This window comes from Watersipora subatra, chromosome 8 (genome assembly GCF_963576615.1).
Source record: "Watersipora subatra chromosome 8, tzWatSuba1.1, whole genome shotgun sequence".
NCBI classification, from domain to species: domain Eukaryota; kingdom Metazoa; phylum Bryozoa; class Gymnolaemata; order Cheilostomatida; family Watersiporidae; genus Watersipora; species Watersipora subatra.
The window spans coordinates 48,714,951-48,737,027 of record NC_088715.1 but is presented as its reverse complement, the minus strand read 5'-3'; the positions used below and the strand labels follow the sequence as shown (position 1 = coordinate 48,737,027).

At 35.9% G+C, this 22,077-nt stretch overlaps 2 protein-coding genes across 3 annotated transcripts in view; both read left to right on the top strand.

Moving 5' to 3' along the window:
- Nucleotides 1-21,477, top strand: part of LOC137402195 (uncharacterized) — an 80,242-nt gene extending 58,765 nt beyond the window's left edge. The window contains exons 4-6 of one of the 2 annotated variants that reach the window (XM_068088683.1): nt 19,660-19,734; nt 20,067-20,236; nt 21,126-21,477. In XM_068088683.1, the coding sequence (XP_067944784.1) occupies nt 19,660-19,734; nt 20,067-20,236; nt 21,126-21,263 (383 nt within the window). In that variant the 3' untranslated portion in view covers nt 21,264-21,477. Of the gene's footprint in view, nt 1-19,656; nt 19,735-20,066; nt 20,237-21,125 lie in introns of both variants that reach the window. The other variant, XM_068088685.1, reaches the window with a different exon arrangement.
- LOC137401874 (ankyrin repeat domain-containing protein 50-like) lies at nt 12,842-17,928 on the top strand. The gene is made up of 2 exons (XM_068088347.1): nt 12,842-15,700; nt 17,783-17,928. The coding sequence occupies exons 1-2, from the start codon at nt 12,958-12,960 to the stop codon at nt 17,926-17,928; spliced, it is 2,889 nt and encodes a 962-aa protein (XP_067944448.1). The 5' UTR covers nt 12,842-12,957.
- Nucleotides 21,478-22,077: the final 600 nt, after the last annotated feature.

The following is a 22,077-nucleotide window of genomic DNA, read 5'->3' as shown; positions in this document are numbered from 1 at the left end:
ACTAAAAACAGGTCGATATAGATCGTGTTTAGTTTTGATAAAAGAGTTTTTATCTATGCTGATGAAAAAAGAAAACAAAAAGTAAACATTTTGTATGGTTTGCTTTTCAAAAATGTCGAAAACATGAACGGTCAAGACGCAATACCAAAAATTGCAGAAATTGTTAATGAAACAGCAAAAAATGCAACAGATCGGTTACATCAAAAATTGTGTAAAAAAGAAAATATTAACAGCAATGGTACATTTAATTCACATCTCTGAAGGAAAATCTTCCTCCAAAACAATTTAGGATAACTCAACTGTAGGAGTTGTCTCCCTAACAATTCCCTTCGGTAGAGAATATGTCGCCCCAGATGGTTTCTTCCTTTTTGGTAAATAGTTTATGAAGCATAACTCACTTTTTCTTTTGTTAAAGAATGTTGCCATGCTGTTTCCGGAGCTGTTCCAAACATTTAATTTCAAACGCACTCTCTGGGTTGATCGAGAACCGAAATTATGTTCGAGATCCGAGACAAACAAATCTCAAACCTTTTGATACAGGTCAAATGAATAATCTGGTTCAAACTTATTTAAAATTATATCATTAGCATTTTATAAAGAATTAATAAACTGCAACACAGAATTATTATGTAGAAATTGTCTATGGAAGATTATAATTATGGAGTCTTCACATAGTGAGTGATCTTTTACCCACAGCAAGAAATCATTACATTTAATGCCTTGGTTAATTGTATGGTACCATCTTGGAGGGAGGTAATGAATATGCCATGAAAGGTTGTTTCAGTCTGTGTTTAGATGTAGTTGTTGCTAGAAGTACTGTACAGGCTTAAAGATTTATTTGCAACAAAGTTCACATAACAGTTATTTGGTATCAAAAACTTCTCTATGTCTTACTCTGCTGTGTTGTAAGTGTACAAATGTGAAAATGTGATTACAACCTCCTAAAAGCTCAAAAACAAACAGGTAATTGCAGCCATCACGAAAACGCCGGTTTGGAATCATTTTCCAAAACGGCTCAAATTGGACGTAGTTGAACGAGATGGCTTCTGTTTACACTGTCATGTAATCTGATTCGTCAAAATATTTTCACAAATATACTTCACCCATTCAATAAAACCATGTCTGTTGTCCTTACGCGTCTATCTCATCATCATTGTCCAGCTGTAACTTTGAGCACTGGAATCTCAAAATATACCGTAAATAAACGGTTTTAATTAAGGCTGCGATTAACTGTTGGTTTTTGAGCCTTTAAAAGCTTGTAATCACATTTCCACATATTTTACACTTACAACACAGCAGAGTAAGACATGGTGAATCTTTTGATACTTAATAATTATAATGTGAATTTTGTTGCAAGTCAACCTTTAAAGATGGAAAGCAACACGCAAGGACATGTTCTGTCACTTTGCTAAATGGCGGTATCTTTTCAAATGCAATGATGGTTTGGCTAGAGATTAACAGACAGAAATTTAAAACTGTGTTCACTTACAACAATATACAGTAGACACCCCTATAATGTATACCTACAACAACGTAAACTCCAAACAGCGTTAAGAATATAAGTGAAGTTTTTGCTTCGTACTGCGTAAAAAATTTCACATAATATCAATTGTCAAGTCAGGCAAGTTTTCAAGTTCTGTTTGAATGTTAACTTACTTCACTGCACTTGTGAGGAAAAACGATGTGCAAAAAGGTTGTATCAACTATACATATACACAATTTTTATGACATATTAGTTCTTCATAATAAATCATCAGACGTGTCATCAAAATGGAGAATACGTAGCAGCACCATTGTTAATAAATACTTTAAGGCAATCAATTGAGGAAGATGTTGCAACGTTGGTCCTTAATCTGAATGTTGCGAGTTGCTGTATTGTTAAAAGTTCTCTTTTATTCTAACCTTAATTCCTGGCCACACAAAGATGATGGGTACCACTTTTTGTAATGAAAATAATCTGTTGCCTTTTTATTGCAGGTGTATGAAATATTTATTAATACAATTACTTTGCAAAATAGTCTTTGCTGTTTAGAAAAAATAATCAAATCCTTGTAAATGGATGTCAAAGATGTGAACTCCCAATCAGCTTGTTGTAAAATTTCCGCCACAGTGGTCTATAAAACCAGTGAGATTGATCAGCAAAAGAGAAAAAAGATTGTGATGCAAACCAAAAATACTGCAGTTACCGTACATACCTACACATTAAAAAATTTATATTAAGTTTTTCCTCTTTGTATGGTCAAAGGGGTGTGTTTAAAAAGATCTTCGCGAAGTCAATTTACATGTATATTACTGTCTTATATCATAAAATCCCATGACAGAAATGTTTTGGAACGGATTATTTATTTTGCAGAAACTCCTTTTGTAGTAACAATATTTCATTTTTCATCATTTATACCAATGTTAGTAGGATGAAGACCAGTTTCGGAAACAAAAACACACATGAAGTAAACTCGCTGTTATGTTGCATTGAGGTACCTTTTTCACAAAAGACCACCATGAATGACTAATATTAATGCTAAAACTAGCCAATGCATGAATGTGAGACAAATAAGCTTTTTTAGGCCACTAAGTTTGGTGCCCATATATGCCGCAACCACCACTAACAGGATTGCAGGGCTATCAAAGGTGAAATGGTAACCTATGCGTCGAGTATCACAAGTTGTTGCCAGAGGTCCACACAATAGCTCAGCGCTGTTCAACCTTTGCAATGAGCCGCAGGCAAAACCTTCCCAAAATGCACTGTACAGGTGCAGGTCAGCACTTTTGAAACGGCATGGCCAGCGGCGATTTTTGTGAGAACATCAGCTATGCAGCTTGTGTGAACATTAGCCCTTAAGTCTTGCACCACAAATGTTTTGCTGCATGAGATTACTGTGATAATATATAATAGGCGTTTCTATTATGGGTTTATCTTTGTTTCCCTTTTTACCAAGAATATAGGAACATTTCATAATCTTTTAGCTTTTGGGTGTTAGCCATAGCAAGCTTTGCCTTAATTACGATAGGTCAGTTGAATGTGAGACATACAGAAAGCAAGTTGTGCTGCGTAGTGCTATACTTTACTTTTAACCAGCCTGAGTGTTTTATAAACTTCAGCTCTTTTGATATACTGATGCGAGAGCAATTGGGAACTTTATTGTAAGTAAACATATAGTGTAAAACAGCTTTTTTTCTCCTGATTGTGGTGTAATCATGACAGTTTAGTTTCTTTCAATAATCAAGATAAGTTATTGTCGGTTTTAACATGAATATTTGTATGTTTTCATTTATAGATTGTTATAACTAACTTTTATTACTTTTCTTGCTTTATTGATCACAGAGAGCAGTTTCATAAATATAAGGACTGTTGCTAACCATCTCAGTTCTAATCCAGTACAGTACTAATAAAGTTTGGCAGACAATGAGCCTGGCTTAGAAGAAGAGATTAGCTCATTAAAGAAGGCAAGATCTCGAAGCAAAGCTGACATCACTTCTACAGTAAAGAAGATAGAAAATTCTATCAGAGAAGAAGATCTTATCAGTACAAAAAAGTCGGTAGACCATCTCAATGAACAAGGGTCAGAGTTGTCGGCTCAACGTGTAATTTATACAGAACTGGTCAACACTGATACTACATATGACAAGCATAAGATGGCGGGAGGCAAGGACTTAGATGAATACTTAGAGGAGACAGAGGAGGTCTATACGTCTATCACAGCTAAAGTGAGGGAGTTCCGAAAAGACACATTGATGAACCAAAGAGCTCAGCTGATGGAAAATATTGACACCTATGTGAGTGAGCTAATTAGCACTATTGAGTCAAATACTTTTGTGTTGAATGATTTTGAAGCTGATGCTACAAAAAGAGACAGCTTTTTCGCACAGAGCAAATTTTTGTTAGCTCAACTATATAAATTTTCTTTTTCTGTCTCTCTAGTTAATGACATATAGATTAGGGTGACTAGATTGCAACATAGTATTGTAAGGCTAGTAAGATGTCAGTAATTCAGCCCAGTTCTAATGACATACAAAACCAAACAAACACCTTTTACAAACCTAATGGTACTTCACTTGTGACTGACCCTCCAAATTCTGAAACTGTTTTGTTCATACCTCTTTCTGTTCCTTCCAATCAATATCATTCCAATACTAGTGACGTCCGTTCACGCGAATCTTGGAATACTAGAGTGTCTACATTAATACCGACCAGTGACAGTACACGTCTTGACACGTCAATAGTAGCCGCGTACGCTGACGACGCTCATGAGCATGCTCATAACGCCACACTTACTAGCAATGTAGACCCCACCTCTGGTTCGAATTCTTACAGAACTAGATTTAAAAAAACTTCGTCCCTTATTTTTGATTGTGATAGGTAGAAGTGGGCAGAGTTCAGAGCTATTTGGAAGAGATACGGACAGCAGGAGTATTCAAGTGATGAGGAGAGAGTTTGGGCCCTCAAAGAAAGTTTGAGAGGTAGACCATTGGAATGTGTTCGAGCTATAATAGTCACACAGCCCAATGTTTATGCTAGGATGTGTGAATGTTTGGAGAGTGTTTACTGTGACGTAAGCTTATCAGTCCAGTCAGTCTATAGTGAACTAAGCAAGCTCCCTAGAGTGAAAGAGGATGATTTTAGAGGACTCATACAGTTTGTGAATGAAATTGAGTTGTGTTATAGCCAATTGGGAGAAGTAAGGCGGTTGAAGGCTATTACAATTGCCCACATAGACAACATGACGGATCTTCTTCCAATTCAAATAAGAAGACAATGGGTGAACACTTACAGTAAACTTTTTATTGAGGATCAGGTTCAACCATTCCCAAGTTTCATGTCGTTTCTAGAACAAGAAAGATCTGTGGCTATGCGCTTAGCTGAACGACAATCAACTCAAAAAGCAGATGGTAATGTTATGAAGACAGTGTTTTATTCAAGTGTTGATGCTGGATCAAGCGATTATGCATCGCAACCTACATGTAGCAACTGTGTTATTCACACTAGAAATGCGGTGAAACATAAAACCGAAGATTGTAGAATATTTTTGATTATGCCTTTAGATGAGAGAATTGAAAAACTTAGGAAAAACAAATCTTGTCTCGTTTGCCTTGGCAGTCATATGCGTGGTCAATGTAAAAAGACAGATGTATGTAGATTTTGTGGAAATAAGCATCATGAACTAATTTGCTCTACGAATCCAAAAAAACAAGCCCTAGCATTTCAAAATTTACCACCACAAGAGGCTACCATTCAAATCAAGACAGTAGTGTAGCTTTGCTACCTATTATGGCCGTTGAAGCCCCTGGAGCATCATCTCGCAAAACTTCTCTATTTTTTGATGGTGGATCCAACGCATCTTACATAACTCATAAAGCTGCAAAGAGATTGAAGGCAAGACGGCTCTCTAACATGAAATTGGAAGTTATATCCATGGGAAATATTGCAAACCAATACCAGACATGCAAGTATGAAGTTTCCTTGCTCAGTTCGAAGGGAAAGATTGTGAAAATAATCGCCTTCGACATGAACGACATCACTGGAGATATATATAAGTTAGACACGCAAACTATACAAAAGCTATTCCCCTATTACAACTCAGTTGCACTATCGAGACAGGAAATTGAGATAGTAGACATTTCACTAGGAAATGATTAATTTGGATTCCATCCTAAGAGAGAGGTCGCTAAAGCAGCAACTAATCTAAGCATTATGGAAGGTGAGTTTGAGATGTGTCTCCAGGGTTCACATCCTTTGCTCTGGGAGAAGACCAGTCTCAACACTTTGCTTGGTGTAGTTAGTGATAGAGGAATTAGCGTGCAGAGCTTTTTTGAGTTTACGCCTACTGCTTCTCATATGCTGTTCGAAAAACCATCCACAACAGTGCGATGCAAAATGTAAATATTTATTGAAGGTAAAGAGTTGGGCACAGAAGTAAATCCAAAGTGTGGTAATTGTAAATGTTCCAAGTACCCAGTTGCTGGCCATACTTACTTTTTTCAAGAAGAACAAGAATTAAGCTTGATAGGAGAAAATCTCTGCTATAATAAAGACAACCTCAGGTAGAAAACTGAATATTTTTGGATTGTTGACCCATCTGGCTTGCCAAACAACTACCAAGCAGCAAAAGCCACTCTTGCAAATACAGAGTGTAATCTAAAGAATGATCCTACCTAGTCCAAGGTATATCAAGAGCAAATACAAGATATGGCTTCACGTGGTGTTGCCAAGAAGCTTACTCAAGAGAAAATACAGCATTGGAAAGGTCCTGTGTTCTACTTGTCTCATTTGGTCGTGAAGAATCCCAAGGCTAGTTCCACACCGGTCCAAATTGTGTTCAACTCTAGCCAGGCTTTTCATAGTGTTTCACTCAATTCTGCTTTAGTGAAAGGGCTTGATTGTTATATGAACAACTTGTTGGGAGTTTTGTTTAGATGGAGAAAGAATGAGGTGTCAGTTGCTGGGGACATGGGAAATATGTATAATTCAATCTTCCTAGAGCCTATAGAAATGCACTGCTACAGGTTTTTATGGAGGAATATGGACGCAAGCAGAAATGCGGACATATACGTAATATCTAGTGATGATTCGACCAATACAATTCTAACTCCCAACTGTTTATTGTTAGGAAGATCAATGTCCAGAAATCCAGGTAATTGGAAAGATGTTCAGACTACAAAGCAAACCCATCAGCTTATAGAACATGTGTTTCAGACTTTTTGGAAGCATTAGAGTGATTTGTATGTTCCTACAATAGTCTTCCAGCCTAAATGGCAGAAAAGTAGTGAAGACTTCAGGGAAAGAGATGTGGTAGTGGTTGCAGATAGTAACTCCCTTAAAAGAAGGTATTATGTGTCTCGGGTGAAGACTGCTTTTCGTGGACGAGATGGAAGGGTGAGGAAGGTAGAGTTGACTTATAAGAATTTTAGAGTTGGCGAGAAGGTCAATGAGTTCAAAGGAGCAGGTAGTGTAACAATAACGAGAGGTGTACACCGGATAGCCTCGCTGGTTCCCATAGATGAGTCGTAGAAGTATCGTTAGCTAAGCGTATAAGTCCCAACGTTAAGTACTGATGTGTAGTTATCCCTAACGTTTGCATGTGATTAACCCTTTTTCCCTCGAACTAGACTGAACGAACTTTTATTTATTGCATACTTGACTGACATGTCTGACATGGGCTTTATTTCCATTAATTCAGGTTTCAGGTCAAGCGGTTTGCAACTGGCATCTTACTACTTGAATTTTTGCTATATCTTGGTAAAGTCTAGCCCTCTAGTGTATTAGTCTAGTGTAGTAGTATATAATTGGCGTTTCTATTATGGTATATCTTTGTTTCACTTGTTACCAAGAATATAGCAACACTTCATAATCTTTTAGCTTTTGGGTGTTAGCCATAGCAAGCTTTACGTTAATTATGGTAGGGCAGTTGAAATTGAGACATACAGAAAGCAAGTTGTGCTGCATAGTGTTGGCCCAGTGTTATATGTTACTTTTAACCAGCATGAGTGTTTTATACACTACCACTCTTTTAATACACTGGTGTGAGAGCAATTAGAAACTTTATTGTAAGTAAACACATATGTAGTGTAAAACAGCTTATTTTTTCTTCTGATTGTGGCGTAATCATGACAGTCTAGTTTCTTTTAATAATCAAGATAAGTTATTGTCAGTTTTAACGTGAATGTTTGTATGTTTTCATTTATAGATTGTTATAAATAACTTTTATTACTTTTCTTGCTTTATTGATTACAGAGAGCAGTTTCATAAATATAAGGACTGTTGCTAACCATCTCAGCTCTAATCCAGTACAATTACCTCTCGAAGGGTCTCGAAGCCGATATCAGAAACGTGGCCAACTTTTACCATAACGTTTAATGCTTCATACAATTTTTTATGTTATAACCTTACAATGATACTAAGTAATAAAAGTTCATAGGAAAATAATATCATCTCTAGTAATACTTGAAGACTAGTGTTGTAATCTACAGTCTAAGGTTAGAAGTGTGCTGGCTAGGTTACCACTTTGTGACAGCAATCCTTTAAGTACTCGGGCAAGGTTGAAGCAGATAACGCAAATACCACACAGTCTGTGATGTATGTATATGTCTCGCATTAGTCCGTGAATGGTGGTTATAGAATTACATCAAGACTGCACTATCACTAAATTCTTCCTTCACACAAACTAGAAGATATAAAATTGTCTAACATTTGCTATTTATAAAGATCATGAACTCTTGTTTTGCTTTTATGTATAAGAACTTTTGGTTAATGTTTTAGATCTTCCAGCTGAAAACTGAACAGATTTAACATAGTTATATAGTGTGAGTAGTATAGAGTAGTCAGTAGGTGATCGAATAGGCGTCACCAATCAGCCAGAATTTAGTATTTCGGTGATTAAACATTCAGTGTCAAGCTTCCGGTTGCGTGAATCTTTTGTTGAGATCTGCAATTGGCTAAAGGTTTCAATATTTGCTGCTCTTTTTCTGGAGGATCTTCAGAGCATTGCTTACCTTTTCTGATTGATCAATTCTAAAACAAACTGACTTTCACTTTTATCCGGTTGGCTCATTCAGAAAGTTCACTTTTCATATTCATATTGCCGTTTAGGATCTACTCTGATTTGCCAATTCCTTTTGGTAAATATTTTGCAAACATTTCGAGTTTTTTTGTTGGTCTTGGTGGCTGAAAATGTGGGTAAACCCTAGTATCTAGTTGAACTTACACCAAAACATTATTGAAACATTTATGATATGCTGTATATGCATTTCATGATCTGCCTGTTAACTTTTTCAAGATAGGTACAACTCAGAACTTGTTGGTCGAGCGCTTTGATAAAAATCAATCAAGCGTGGTACTGGTATACAAAGGAGCTACTGGAGTCATCGCTATGAATGCAAAGTCAACATCATGTGAGCCATTGGAAAATAATATTTTTCCCACGTCATTTAGCCTTGTAAACTAGTTTCAGTTGCACTAGCGCTACTAGAGGGAGGGGATAGGCACAGCTGAGGTTAGCATAATTACACTGTTTACTTCAAAGGTTTTACAGAACAGTAAGTACATATTTATGTTGATTTTAGAAAGTTTGTAAATGAAACATGGTCCAAGCTATATTTAGACATGCTATTATAAATTCTGACAAACAGGAACTATTGTCAATTTGACACATATTTTAGCTTAGTGATTATCAATGTCCATCTTTAGTAAGGTGAATTACGAGACTCTGTGTTCATCTCCTCTTCATTTTGGTTTTTCTTGCTGACTGTTTTGTGTCTGTCCATTGAAATACGACTATTGCATGTTTGCCCTTTAAAATACTACTCGTTCTATTGCTAAACTAATACAAGATAAACCCGTTGCTGAGCATTCAGCGTAGTTCGCTATTATTTAAAATGCAAAACAACAAATAAATCATGGATCTTAGATTACCTCATTTAGAACCTCAAAGTAGCAAAGTCAGAAGGAACGTTATAAATTTGACATGAAACCTCAAAACATTTGCCCACCACACCTACTTTTCATGCAGCAAAAGTGTCAGAGACTGATTATTGTTTAAAATTAGAAATAATCTGCTGCTTAAAATCAGTTTTGTGTAACTTCAGACCTTATACTTCTGTTTCCTGTTACTGATATCTTTCCATCAACTTCTACTTACAATAGTGAAGATATTCTGGCCGGCTAAAAAACACAGCCTGATGTTGTTCAGTGCATCAGTCTTCAAATGTTAACCACTATTTGACTTGTTCTTTAGAGATACATCTTCAAAAAAATGCTAGGTCTGCTGCAGCTAGCTACATGTAGTTTTGTATAAAAACGTGGCGTGGATGTTTCGCTTGATTTACCGTACATGACTAAATACATGTTTTGGGAATTCCATTTTCCAATAAGTTAAACCAAAAATTCCATTTTCCAAAAGCTTCATTTGGGATTTTTACATCATATTGCACAGCCCAATAATAGCAGTGAACATTTAGTGCCACAGCGCTTATTCTATTTAGTGAGTATAAGGAGGACCGCTGCAAGCATGAATGCAGTCAAGGATAAAAAACCAGGTCATGTCATGCAATTTCTGTAATACCTTCAAGTATAAGACGCTCAAGAAGTTGGTGCATTATAATATATGTTTAGTTAGTTTTAAAAGACAGTACTAGCCACACGAAAGACCTAAAAGGCAAATCTGTAGTATATTCCCATAGTTACATAGTCCTAGTACTTTTCCATAAGTTCAAACATGAAGTAGTTACTAAGATACATCACATGCCTCGTTTCAATTTTGTATTAGCTGGCATAGTGTTTTTGGCAGATATCTTTGAAAAAAGATGCCTATTTTTGTCAACTGAAAGCATCCTTGTAGCACAGTTGTTGACATCCTTGTGGCTATTTGATAGAGATTAAAAATAATTAACTACTTAGTAAGGTGATGGCACATTCTTAAGAGTCATCATTGAGCATACATTTAGCTGTTGGATTCTCTCTGAAATTGTCCCAAATTGTAGCGTATTTGCTATACTTGCTAAATAAAAAGGTTTTTTGGAAGTTTTTGCTTGAGCTAGATAATGCCTCAGTCAATATGATACAAATACTTAAAGCTGGGCGGTGTGTCGGTATTACCGTTATTTTGCGGTACTTGCTTTTAAAACCGAGCGGTAAAAACGTCACAATGGAACCGCGCGGTTCAGTTCGGTCGTTCACGCACTGAGAATATCGAACAATTATGTGAACATTCACGCGATATCGGTACGCACTCAGGTAGACCGAGCATTCGTTGTCACATGGTAAAAGTGGCTCCAAAATAGAGCAGATTGATTGGTGGATGGAGATGATGTTTCGTCGCAGGGGGGCCATCCTTTGCAGGAAGAAGAGTCGTCATGCTAGAATGGACGGCGAGAGTCTCGCAGAAGGTAAATGCTTCATTGTTTCTTATTATACTCGATGTCAGGTCATGAATGGTCACACTCAAGGTTTGTGTCAGGACTTGATGCATTAGTTGGTATGGCTGGGAGGCATTTGATTTTTATTCTAATCTCTAAGTCTAAATCTATCGTATCCATGGGTGCGGATCATCATTTGTTTTATTTTTGATTCAATAGAGATTGATGCTAATCAGATGGACAGCCTTGAACATTGACTTGCCAGTTATTGCAGTTTTATTGTTCGTACTATTTTTTTATAAATCTAAATGAATAGGAAATACTAGCTAGGCAGCAGAATTAATGAGAATATTATTTATTCAAGACTCGAACTCAAAATTTTCGTGTTTGTTATGACTGTCAATGATAATTTCCAAACCATACATTTTGTCAGTTGCATTATCTCTTTAATTGTAATAATTAATTCCTTATCATTAGGAGTTTTGTTCCCAGTCTGCACTTAACTAACTGCCTGAACTTAAATAAAATCTATCATTTTTATAATGTACGTTATTTTTTTTAAGCTCTCAAGAACAAAATTTTATGATATAGACATTGTTCAAAGCTTTTAGAATGACAATTACTGATATAGACATTGTTGCTTGCAAAATTTTTACTCTTCGCTCTTCACTCTCCTCACGTTCGCGGACTGCTCTATATTTTATGTTTCTGTTTAGTTTGTAGTTCGTACTCTAATTGATTTTTGTCATCATTGGTAGGTGAAGACACCGAGGATGCTGATTTGGGGTTTTTATCACCGACATCATCATCATTGAAATCACCGAAAATGCAGATTCGGAAGTTTTAACACCGACATCATCGAAATCCGAAGTTTGGCAATGCTTTGATACACTACATTAGATGTAGAAACTTTAATGTATTCATTTATACGTTAATTATCATTAGAAATGCACAGGGAGCTTCTTGACTGTTTGCTGTGTTAAACTAGACTAATTTATTTCACTGAAAGATTTTGTCACAAACAAGTCAGCAATGAATCAGACGACACACAATAAGAGAAACAATGTTATAGATTGCCACACTGAAAGCATAACAAAGAAACATTTCTGCACTAGCTTGTAAAAACTGTTGATTCACATAATGTGTTGCATCAGCTGACATACAGGTGTGATGATCATGAATAATCAATGAATACAAACATTGGTACATTACAGAAACCACGCTGCTTGCTTCTTCCATGTTAGTTATTAATAAGCACACAATTTATTTGTAGATGCATGTAGGATTGCAGTAAACGCTGTCAAGTTGAATGATGTTTAATATACGGTATTTGTAATTACATATATAAATAAATTAAATTGTCGTTCATTGCTGAAGAGCTGGGTTTATTCTCAACAAACATGGTACATGATTTTATGTGTGTCTGTGATTCTGTATTCTATGCTCGCTTTCTACACGCTCGCCTAAAGTAAAGAATACACAATATCCAACTTTTAAGTTAAGAGTGGTGGAATGAACCAACAGGTGGATTGTGCAATCCAAGTGCCATCCCTTGTACAAAGGGACCCTGTACTCAAGTAGAGCTGGCTAGTGCTGCGTAGCAATGGTAGGTAGAACACAATTCCCAAAAATTCATGCGGTTTTGTCTCATTTTGCTGTATTTGTCGGTGTGTAAACTGAACCGTATGTTTTTGGGAGTTGTTCTCTCAATGTCGGTATGCGGTACGGTATCGGTTTAAACAGGTGCTGTCTCGGTATACTGTTGGTGCCCAAAACCGCCCAGCCTTACAAATATTCCATCAGAGAGTGAGAAACACGAGTATTATAGCTATGGCCCTACATCAGCATTACTCATATTATATTAATGTTTCTTACCAAACTTCACTACACCCAAAGTATTTAGTTGCTACATGGGGATGTTGTAGAAGGTCCAAGCAACAGAACTTCTCTATATAGACAGTGATAAGCATGGAGAGCTCTTTAACAGCTGGGGATAACCTTGCCAGAGTTTTAAAGTCTTACGTTGAGGAGTCAACAGTGACTCATCTTACAGTGACTCAACTAGATAGCTACTTGCAGAATGTGGACAGAGAGGAAGTCTTTGTGATAATGAAGTCTCTATGTAACAAAGGGGTGAGATTCATTCATGCTGCTGTTAAGAGAAATGACACAGATTTACTAACATGTTTTATGAGTCATACTTCAGCAGATCGCCTAGGCGAACTTCTTAATGTTTGTGATGAAAAGGGTGAAACACCATTGCACTCGGTTAGTAGCCTAGGACACACACCACTTCTTAAACATTTACTAGACTCCATATCAAAAGAAGATAGAGATAATCTGCTAATGATAAAAAATAGTATTGGAGTAACTGCTTTACACACTGCTAGCGCAAAAAAAGGACATACAGACAAAGTGAAGTGTATACTAGGCTCCATACCATCAGAGAGTAAGGATAAGCTACTTTTACAACAAGGTGATGACAACTGGACAGCATTACATCGTGCTAGCAGTGGGGGACATACAGACATAGTGAAGTGTATACTAGACGCCATATCATCAGCGAATAAGGATAAGCTACTTTTACAACAAGATGATGACAACTGGACAGCATTACAATATGCTAGCAGGGAGGGACATACAGACATAGTAAAGTGTATACTAGGCTCCATATCACCAGAGAGTAAGGATAAGCTACTTTTACAACAAGTTGATGACAACTGTACTGCATTACACTGTGCTAGCAGTGGGGGACATACAGACATAGTGAAGTGTATACTAGACGCCATATCATCAGAGAATAAGGATAAGCTACTTTTACAACAAGATGATGAAAACTGGACAGCATTACAATATGCTAGCAGGGAGGGACATGCAGACATAGTAAAGTGTATACTAGGCTCCATATCACCAGAGAGTAAGGATAAGCTACTTTTACAACAAGTTGATGACAACTGGACAGCATTACACTATGCTATCATTGAGAGACATACAGGCATAGTGAAGTGTATAGTAGGCTCCATATCATCAGAGAATAAGGATAAGCTACTTTTACAACAATTTGATGACAACTGTACAGCATTACACTATGCTAGCAGAAATGGACATATAGACATAGTGAAGTGTATACTAGACTCCATATCATCAGAGAATAAGGATAAGCTACTTTTACAACAAGATGATGACAACTGGACAGCATTACACTATGCTAGCAGAAATGGACATACAGACATAGTGAAGTGTATACTAGACTCCATATCATCAGAGAATAAGGATAAGCTACTTTTACAACAAGATGATGGCAACTGGACAGCATTACACTATGCTAGCGCTCATGGACATACAGACATAGTGAAGTGTATACTAGACTCCATATCATCAGAGAATAAGGATAAGCTACTTTTACAACAAGATGATGGCAACTGGACAGCATTACACTATGCTAGCGCTCATGGACATACAGACATAGCGAAGTGTATACTAGACTCTATATCATCAGAGAGTAAGGATAAGCTACTTTTACAACAAGTTGATGACAACTGTACAGCATTACACTATGCTAGCAGAAATGGACATATAGACATAGTGAAGTGTATACTAGACTCTATATCATCAGAGGGTAAGGATAGGCTGTTTTTACAACGAGATGATGACAAAACGACAGCATTACACTTTGCTAGCATTAAGGGACATACAGACATAGTGAAGTGTATACTAGACTCCATATCATCTGAGAGTAAGGATAGGCTGCTTTTACAACAAGATAATGATAACTGTACAACATTACACTGTGCTAGCATTAATGGACATACAGACATAGTGAAGTGTATACTAGACTCCATATCATCTGAGAGTAAGGATAGGCTGCTTTTGCAACAAGAGAAAAATAACCGGACAGCATTACACTGGGCTAGCATTTATGGACAGGCAGACATAATGAACTGTATACTTGAATCCATATCACCAGAGAGTAAAGATGCTCTGAAGATGCTACTAGATAATAAAGGAAAAACAGCACTGGAATATGTTGCAGGAAAAGAGTTTTCTGAAAGTTTCATTGATAGTTTATACTCCATGGTAATCACACCAAATGATAACCTTCTTGCTGCGTCAGTCCAACACAATTCCCACACACTTACTTCAGAATATTTTAGTTCTGCCCTACAAGTAGAGCCAATACCATTAGAAGGCAGTTCAAGCAGGAGATCAGCTTTCACATCCGTAAAAGTATCACAAGCAAATCAACCTGTTTCCAAAAATGCTATTTTCTTCCCAAATGCGTTGCATTTTCAAATGGCAACACAACAATCTACAACGCCCGATGCATCCCTTACCTCTTTTCATCAACCTGCAGTTGACTTTCAAATGGGTGTTCAAACTCCTTATTTCCCTCAAACCCATAACTTAGCAGAAAACTCTACCAGTCCTTTTCTACCTACTACAAGCTTAGAAACATCATATCCAGACTACCGTTTAAGCAACTCCAAACCACCAGATTTCTTGACTTTAAGTTCAGAAAGTGCTCCAAGTTTAGGGCAGAATCCGCCTCTGTCTTTCGAGTCACTAACGTCAGAAGGAATTGAGCCCTCTCAAGTTTCATCAACACATACAGTTTCACCTTCTGCTCCATACACTCTAACATATCCATCAACTTCAACATCAAACTCAAGCCTAATTACCAACCGTTCTAAACGAAAAAGGTCTTGGCCAGTAAACTATTCCATCACTAGTGAGATGCCCTCAGTAGCACCAGCATATGCTGAAACAACATCAACTGTAACAGTTGAGGAAAAAGAGGATCCAATTGACTTGTCTTATGGACCGACACCTCCACAAGTGTTTAGATACGAAGGTAAAATTTACTGTTGTTTTCTATACACACTGTTTGCCTTCATCTTATAGTAGAATCTATAGCAAAATATATAGACATATAGTCATCATATAGTAAAATTTAAGTTTGCATTAAAACTTATTATCAATAGCTACTAAAACATTGAAAACTTGATGAAAAGTGCTTTTCCTAATTTGCTTGCTGAGTGGAACTTTGTTCCGTATGTGGGGGAATATTCTACTAATTTGATTAACACTTTAATTGGATTGTGTGAAGTTACATAATCTGTTCTAGTCAGATTCAATGTCAGTAGAGTATGTCCTCGCACCTAAGCAGGTTTTAGAATGAAAGGTTTTTAACAAACTCAGGGGGTCCAGTTTATACGCCTGTAACTCTGATTGAAGGAAAAATAGATGACATTGTGCTAACTTAACTTCAACAATTACAACTCAAACCATGCTTAAACATGTGAATCACTTAACCCATTTAATTAAAATTTGTTTTGAATTGTAGCGATGGTTTGCACTTGAAGAAAAGTCACATGGGAAAATTCATTAAAAAATGCAACAAAACTGATACATGTAGGCCTAGCTTCTTTTTGCCCAGATTTTGTTCTCACATAAGAGATTGAACATTTACATAAAGCAGATCTTGTTTGATAATAATGCGCTATGACTGCAATAACGGCTATGGTTGGTTGGCCAAACACATGATCGCTAGCGTTTACGGGTGTCATAAGCAATTGCATTAATAATAACGCTACTACAGGTAAAAAAAATTATCAAAGCAATGTCTGATTTACCCATTAGATAATGAATGTTTTACACTGCTTCTTTAATAATTGTTAACACTAGCATTAACTATTTCACTATCAAGTTAATCTTTTACATTTTACCGAGACAACTAAATACATTTACAAATACAATACTAAAACGATTTTATCAAAGAACTGTCTGATTTACCCATAAAATAAATGAATGTTTTATATTGCTTCTTTAATAATTGTTATTACTAGCATTAACTCCTTCGCTATCGAATAAATCTTTTACCGAGACAATTAAATATTCAGTGTAACTAGATATTTGATATCGGAGCATACATTGTCATGACATTTGACCAAATTAATTAGCATAAAATTTTATATCATCTGATGCTATAAAAAGGCTACAAACGTGTTCCAGAATGAGTTTGGACACTTTTTGTCCTTTTCATATTACCATGGTTAACAATTTGAGCATGTTCAAAATCACACGAGCTATAATCGAGCAAATCCACTATTGCTATAGTTTTGTAGTTATTATCATTATTCATTATTGTTTGTGTTAAAATTAAACACTCGCTGTCACTATTACTAAAACCCATTAGATAATCATCTATTGATATACAATATGTGAAACCTACATAGTTGTAATGCGTCTGATCATCACAAAGAAGAAGTATCTATGAATAGTGTTTTTGCAACGATAACTAAGGTCAGTGTGAAATGCTAACATGGTTTTCATTGGCCAAACATATGATAGTTTCATTGGCTCAAGGCAAGCATATGATAGTTTATTTATGTTTAAGAAAAGACACAACAGGCTCATTATACAACTGTTCAACAACCAGAAATGTTTTGTTTTAAGCCTACAAAAGTTGATACATTTTTGCAACTTTTTGCTGTGATAGATGTCTGCGGCGTGTTACGATTTATAGTGTCTGCTTATTTACGAATTTTAACAATTTCCCTGATTTCATGGTGGTATTTTAGAGTTGCCTGATATGCGAGATAGACTTATGTCCAGATATATATGAGAAATAAAGTTTCTTGGTAATTTAAACTGTGATTACAAGACTTACAGTCTTGTAAATTTTTTATAAAGGAGAGCTGTTGTTTATCTATATTTACTATTGTTGACCAATCAAAGTGCATTTTGCATATAAATAAGTCTATTCAGTTTTCATTTTGCGATTTGCGATATCAAAGGTCATGGTTGGTGACCACCAATATTTGGTGGCTCACAGGTTCTTACTTGGCAAACAAGATCGAAAATCAAAATGTTTTTTTTGACAAATACTGGTTCAACAAAGTGTATGATCAATTTGATACTATTTTCATTTTAGGGCAAATTGTGGGAGAAGTTGTCAAACTCATCTGTGACTCCAAACGCTTAGTGTTTCCTTTCTTACTTAATAGTACAGTTAGAGAATTCACCAACACGGTGCAAAGAGAAACCGGGAGCATCTGTGAACTCCATACCACTGGTTAGAGACACTATGCTTAAGTTGCTGATGTAAAGTTAGTTCCGAGAGTATTATGTAACTGCCATAAGTCAATAGTCTACTCGGTCTGTTTGATCTTTTTAACTTTTGCTGGCATCAGGTAGCTTCGGAAAAGCGTTTGACTTGGCAAATTTTGACCTTTGACTTTTCGGTAGGAGTTTTATTCTCCTGCAATACATTGTGTCTCCTGATATGCACTGTAAAGTCACTAAGCTGTGATTAACAGTCAGAGCTGATAAATTGTTCTGTATATGTTAGCATGTCCATTCTGTTGAAACTTTTATCTTATTATGAGCAACTCTGTATTTTAAAAAATACATACACATCAACAATGTGTAAGTTTTAGAAGCTGAATATATACCTGAGAGCAACTAGTAACATTTTTATATATATTTATCAATGTCTTTTTACTGTTTCACAGATGGATTTGAATGCACAAATGGAATGCTACTGAAGACTGTTCCTCTACCATTTATCATTTATATTGGCAACTCTCAGACAACTATCACATCACGTGAGTAGATGTTACAAAACAGCCTTAACTTTTCTTATTTAATTCTGTGGTCACACATTTAGGGAACCTTTTCCTTAAATCTACATCAGAACATGACTATTTTAAGTTTGCTAGATCATTATTGTCTCTCTGTTAGATAATTAATAGCTAAATATATTCTCTCAATTAATTAATAGCTAAAAGATAATGTAATGGTAATGAGATCGTATAACATAGACACTAGTTGATGTCAGGGACTCACCTTCACACTGTCTTTTGTACTTAATAATACACGATAAAGTATAAGGTACAGAGAATAACTGTTCCCACACTCATTCCAAACTGCTGGAAAGCAGGTGGTTGGTGCAGGTGCTAGAGTGTTGGTCTACAGAGATAAATGTTGCCAGCTTATGTCTGGTTCAGTGTATAATTTTATCCTAACCTCCAAGTCTGGTTTTATACAAGTGCCACTTTTATTATGATAAATATTTTCCAGTTGAATTATCCTATGAACTGTGGGAGAGTAAGTTATGAATTAGCTTTAGTCAAGTAAACTCAATACGATGTAGCACCCCATACAAATATGATTCTTGTTTTCCTTTAGGTACAGATAGTTTATACTGTAATACATACTCTGCTGATGTGTTATTATAACTACCTTGTTAGGGTATCCTGCACCCAGTACTAGGACTAAGCTAGGCAATTTTAGAAGAACTAGCAAACCATCATATGGCAAGCATTGTGATATATTATATTGAATATATTAGTGCATAGCAGAGCAAGTCATAGAATAGTACAAGAAATGACAACTCTAACTATTTTTTAAATCCTATTCTTGCAGTTTTTTTCCTTTTAAATCGCTTTCCCATATTTCATGATTTGCTCTAATGTATGAAGGAGTTGTGTTACTTCTGCCATTTCTAAGACTATGGTTACCAGTTGGCTTCTCAAAAATGCAGATCAGAACCAGAGATAAAATTTTACTTAAGGATTTGCTTTTACATAAACTTGTGTCAAAACATTTCACTCATTGATTGCTACAGACCTTTTAATCTTGTTGAGCATAAAATAATTTTAGCATTTGTACTCACCCAACAAAAACCGAAACTGACAAATTGACTAATGTTATGTTTTGGATGAGGTGAAAAGAATTGAGCACCTCCACACCATCACCAGGTTTTCCATCATTATAAATCTGCACACACTCTAATACCTATTTCAGTAGAAATGCCTATGTCGAGTACTAGCCATGCTACAGCTGAAGAAGAGAAGGAAAATGAGAAAAGACGTTTCGGAAGAGGTGGGGACATATTTGTTTAGCTAACATATTATATATGATATACTAAATAACATAGAGAGAACCATAACATGTTGTAAATATTATTATGTTCAATGTTTCATCTTATTGTTATGTTACATCTTATTTTCAGAATGATTTATAACATATCAGTTAACACATACCACAGTCGTAAGTTGATGACTGGGTACACTGCAATATTGACACATTTCAGTAAAAGGTTTTCAAAGTTGATTGATCAAATATCTGTGTCTGTTTTAACAAGACTTTGTGGTTTAAACTAACATAATAATATGTAAGATCAACAAGTGATTGTTTGTGGTGTATGTTTGTAGTGGCCAAAGTTAGTGATGTCCTCGAGTTGTTCAACTTTGTGCATGGACATGTCATCACAGGGAAAAATATTAATGCTGCACTGAAGTTGACTGATAAAGACAGGAAAACTATTGACAGATTTAAGAACATATATTACCTCTATCTGACGAATGAAGGAAAACTGAATGAGGTGGGAATGTTCATACGTGTTTCATAAGCTCTCAAATTTTTTAGATGCTTACATCCGTTAAATGTACTCAAAGGTGTTTTAAGCACTCATACACTTTGTAGGTACTCAAAGATTTTTTGGGTACTTACTGGTTCTGGAGGTGGTCATATCTGCTCTATTCACTCACATCTAACACTTTCTCATAGGTGTTGTAGGTGCTCACATATGTTTTAGGCACCTACTGGTGCTAGCAAGTGTTTTCAGTACCCACAGGTCTTTAATGTGTCCATAGGTGTTATTGGTAGTCACAGGTGTTTAAGGTGCTCGCAGGTGATTACAATTGTTTTGATGCTGAAAGTTGATTTGCGTTCTTTTTCATAAACAAGCTATAGCTCAATTACAACCTAAAAGGGTGTATATGTAAAAAGGATGACATCACAATCCTAACTTAAGCAATCCTGCTCTGCGCGTAAATCTCAGTGCATAAATATGGCATACCAAAAGCCTTTAGCAGGTTATTCACAAATACATGTATATTTCAAAAGCTTAAACCTCCATAGAAAACCTTTGTGAAAACATCTGTAGATAACCTTTTGACCTCCCTGTTCTGATTAATAAAGAATAACAAACTTAAAATAAATTAAACCTAGTATAATTGGTAGACATGTAGCTATATATATATACCAATTTAGTTTTGCCAGATGCTCAAACAAATATCCGTTGATAATTAACAGGTGCTTGTTCAGCAGTACTTGAGATGGATATAGTCACTGCGACAGAAGCTCATATTATATGAACAGCTTTTTGATATATATAATCATTCAGCTTACTCTGACATAAGTTTCTTAAGGTGAGTGCTGTGAGCAGTGGTTGTAAAATAACATGTCAGTACATTTGTGTAAATTTACAGCTGAATGAAGAACGGATGTCGAATCGAAGTTCTCTGCAAAAACTGGATGAAAGGGCAGGTCAGCATGTTGATTGGGACCTTTTAAAAGACTTGGTTAAAGAGAAGAAGGCAACTCTATTTGGGACTATACAAAGGTGATGAGATAGAAGCCAATTTTATACCCTGCTCAGTGTTTTAACATGTGAGGACGCTGGAATGTAGAGGAAAACTTCAGAAGCATATATCCCATGCTTGTTGTTTGACTAAATTTGTTTAGTGAAGATTGCATTTATTTACACTATAATAAATACAGTATATATTTCCATTATTTACCATGTGAAGGAAAGTTTAATCTAATAAAATCAAATTTCTGCTTGTGACCATCGCAACAAATTAACCTTCTAGTGTGCTAAGCCAAGTTGTAAAGTTTAGACAAATATTGATTTTACATTGGGAGAGTTTTCAAAAAATATTCACAAAATTGAACAGATGATTTTAAAATTTATAACTATACTAAAAATTTGTGTGCTAAAATCATTCAAACTTGTCCCCATACAAGTGAGAGTATTGTAAATCGTCTATTTGGACCCCCACCTCTATATGAATTCCACCCCCAATTGAACTCCCCTATAGAACAAAGTTGAAAAATACAGTGTCACCCTTTAATTTAGCAAAATTCAGAAAAATGAGCTCAGAAAAGCGCGATTTTATCGCAAGCTGGCGTTGTTATTGCACTGTTTGAGCTCGTTTTTAAATATTCAATGTTAAATAGCTTATCTACTTTTCAGAAAGACTGAGATTATTTAAAAGTTGAATTTAGATAATAATGGGTTTTAAGTCATCCATTTCTATCATTCTAAATTGGACCAAACATTCATAACCTCCGTTCCTAAAAGCTAGGTTACGTCAAATATTTATGGACGGAGCTTGTTATGCCGATTGTGTTGTTTTCGAGACGGATATTGAAACACTT

Excerpts from the sequence above, each read along its gene's own strand:
- LOC137401874 (XM_068088347.1), top strand. The coding sequence starts at position 12,958 with ATGAAGTCTCTATGTAACAAAGGGGTGAGATTCATTCATGCTGCTGTT. Across the intron at positions 15,701-17,782 it reads ACAAGTGTTTAGATACGAAG|GGCAAATTGTGGGAGAAGTT; the intron begins GTAAAATTTACT and ends TTTTCATTTTAG.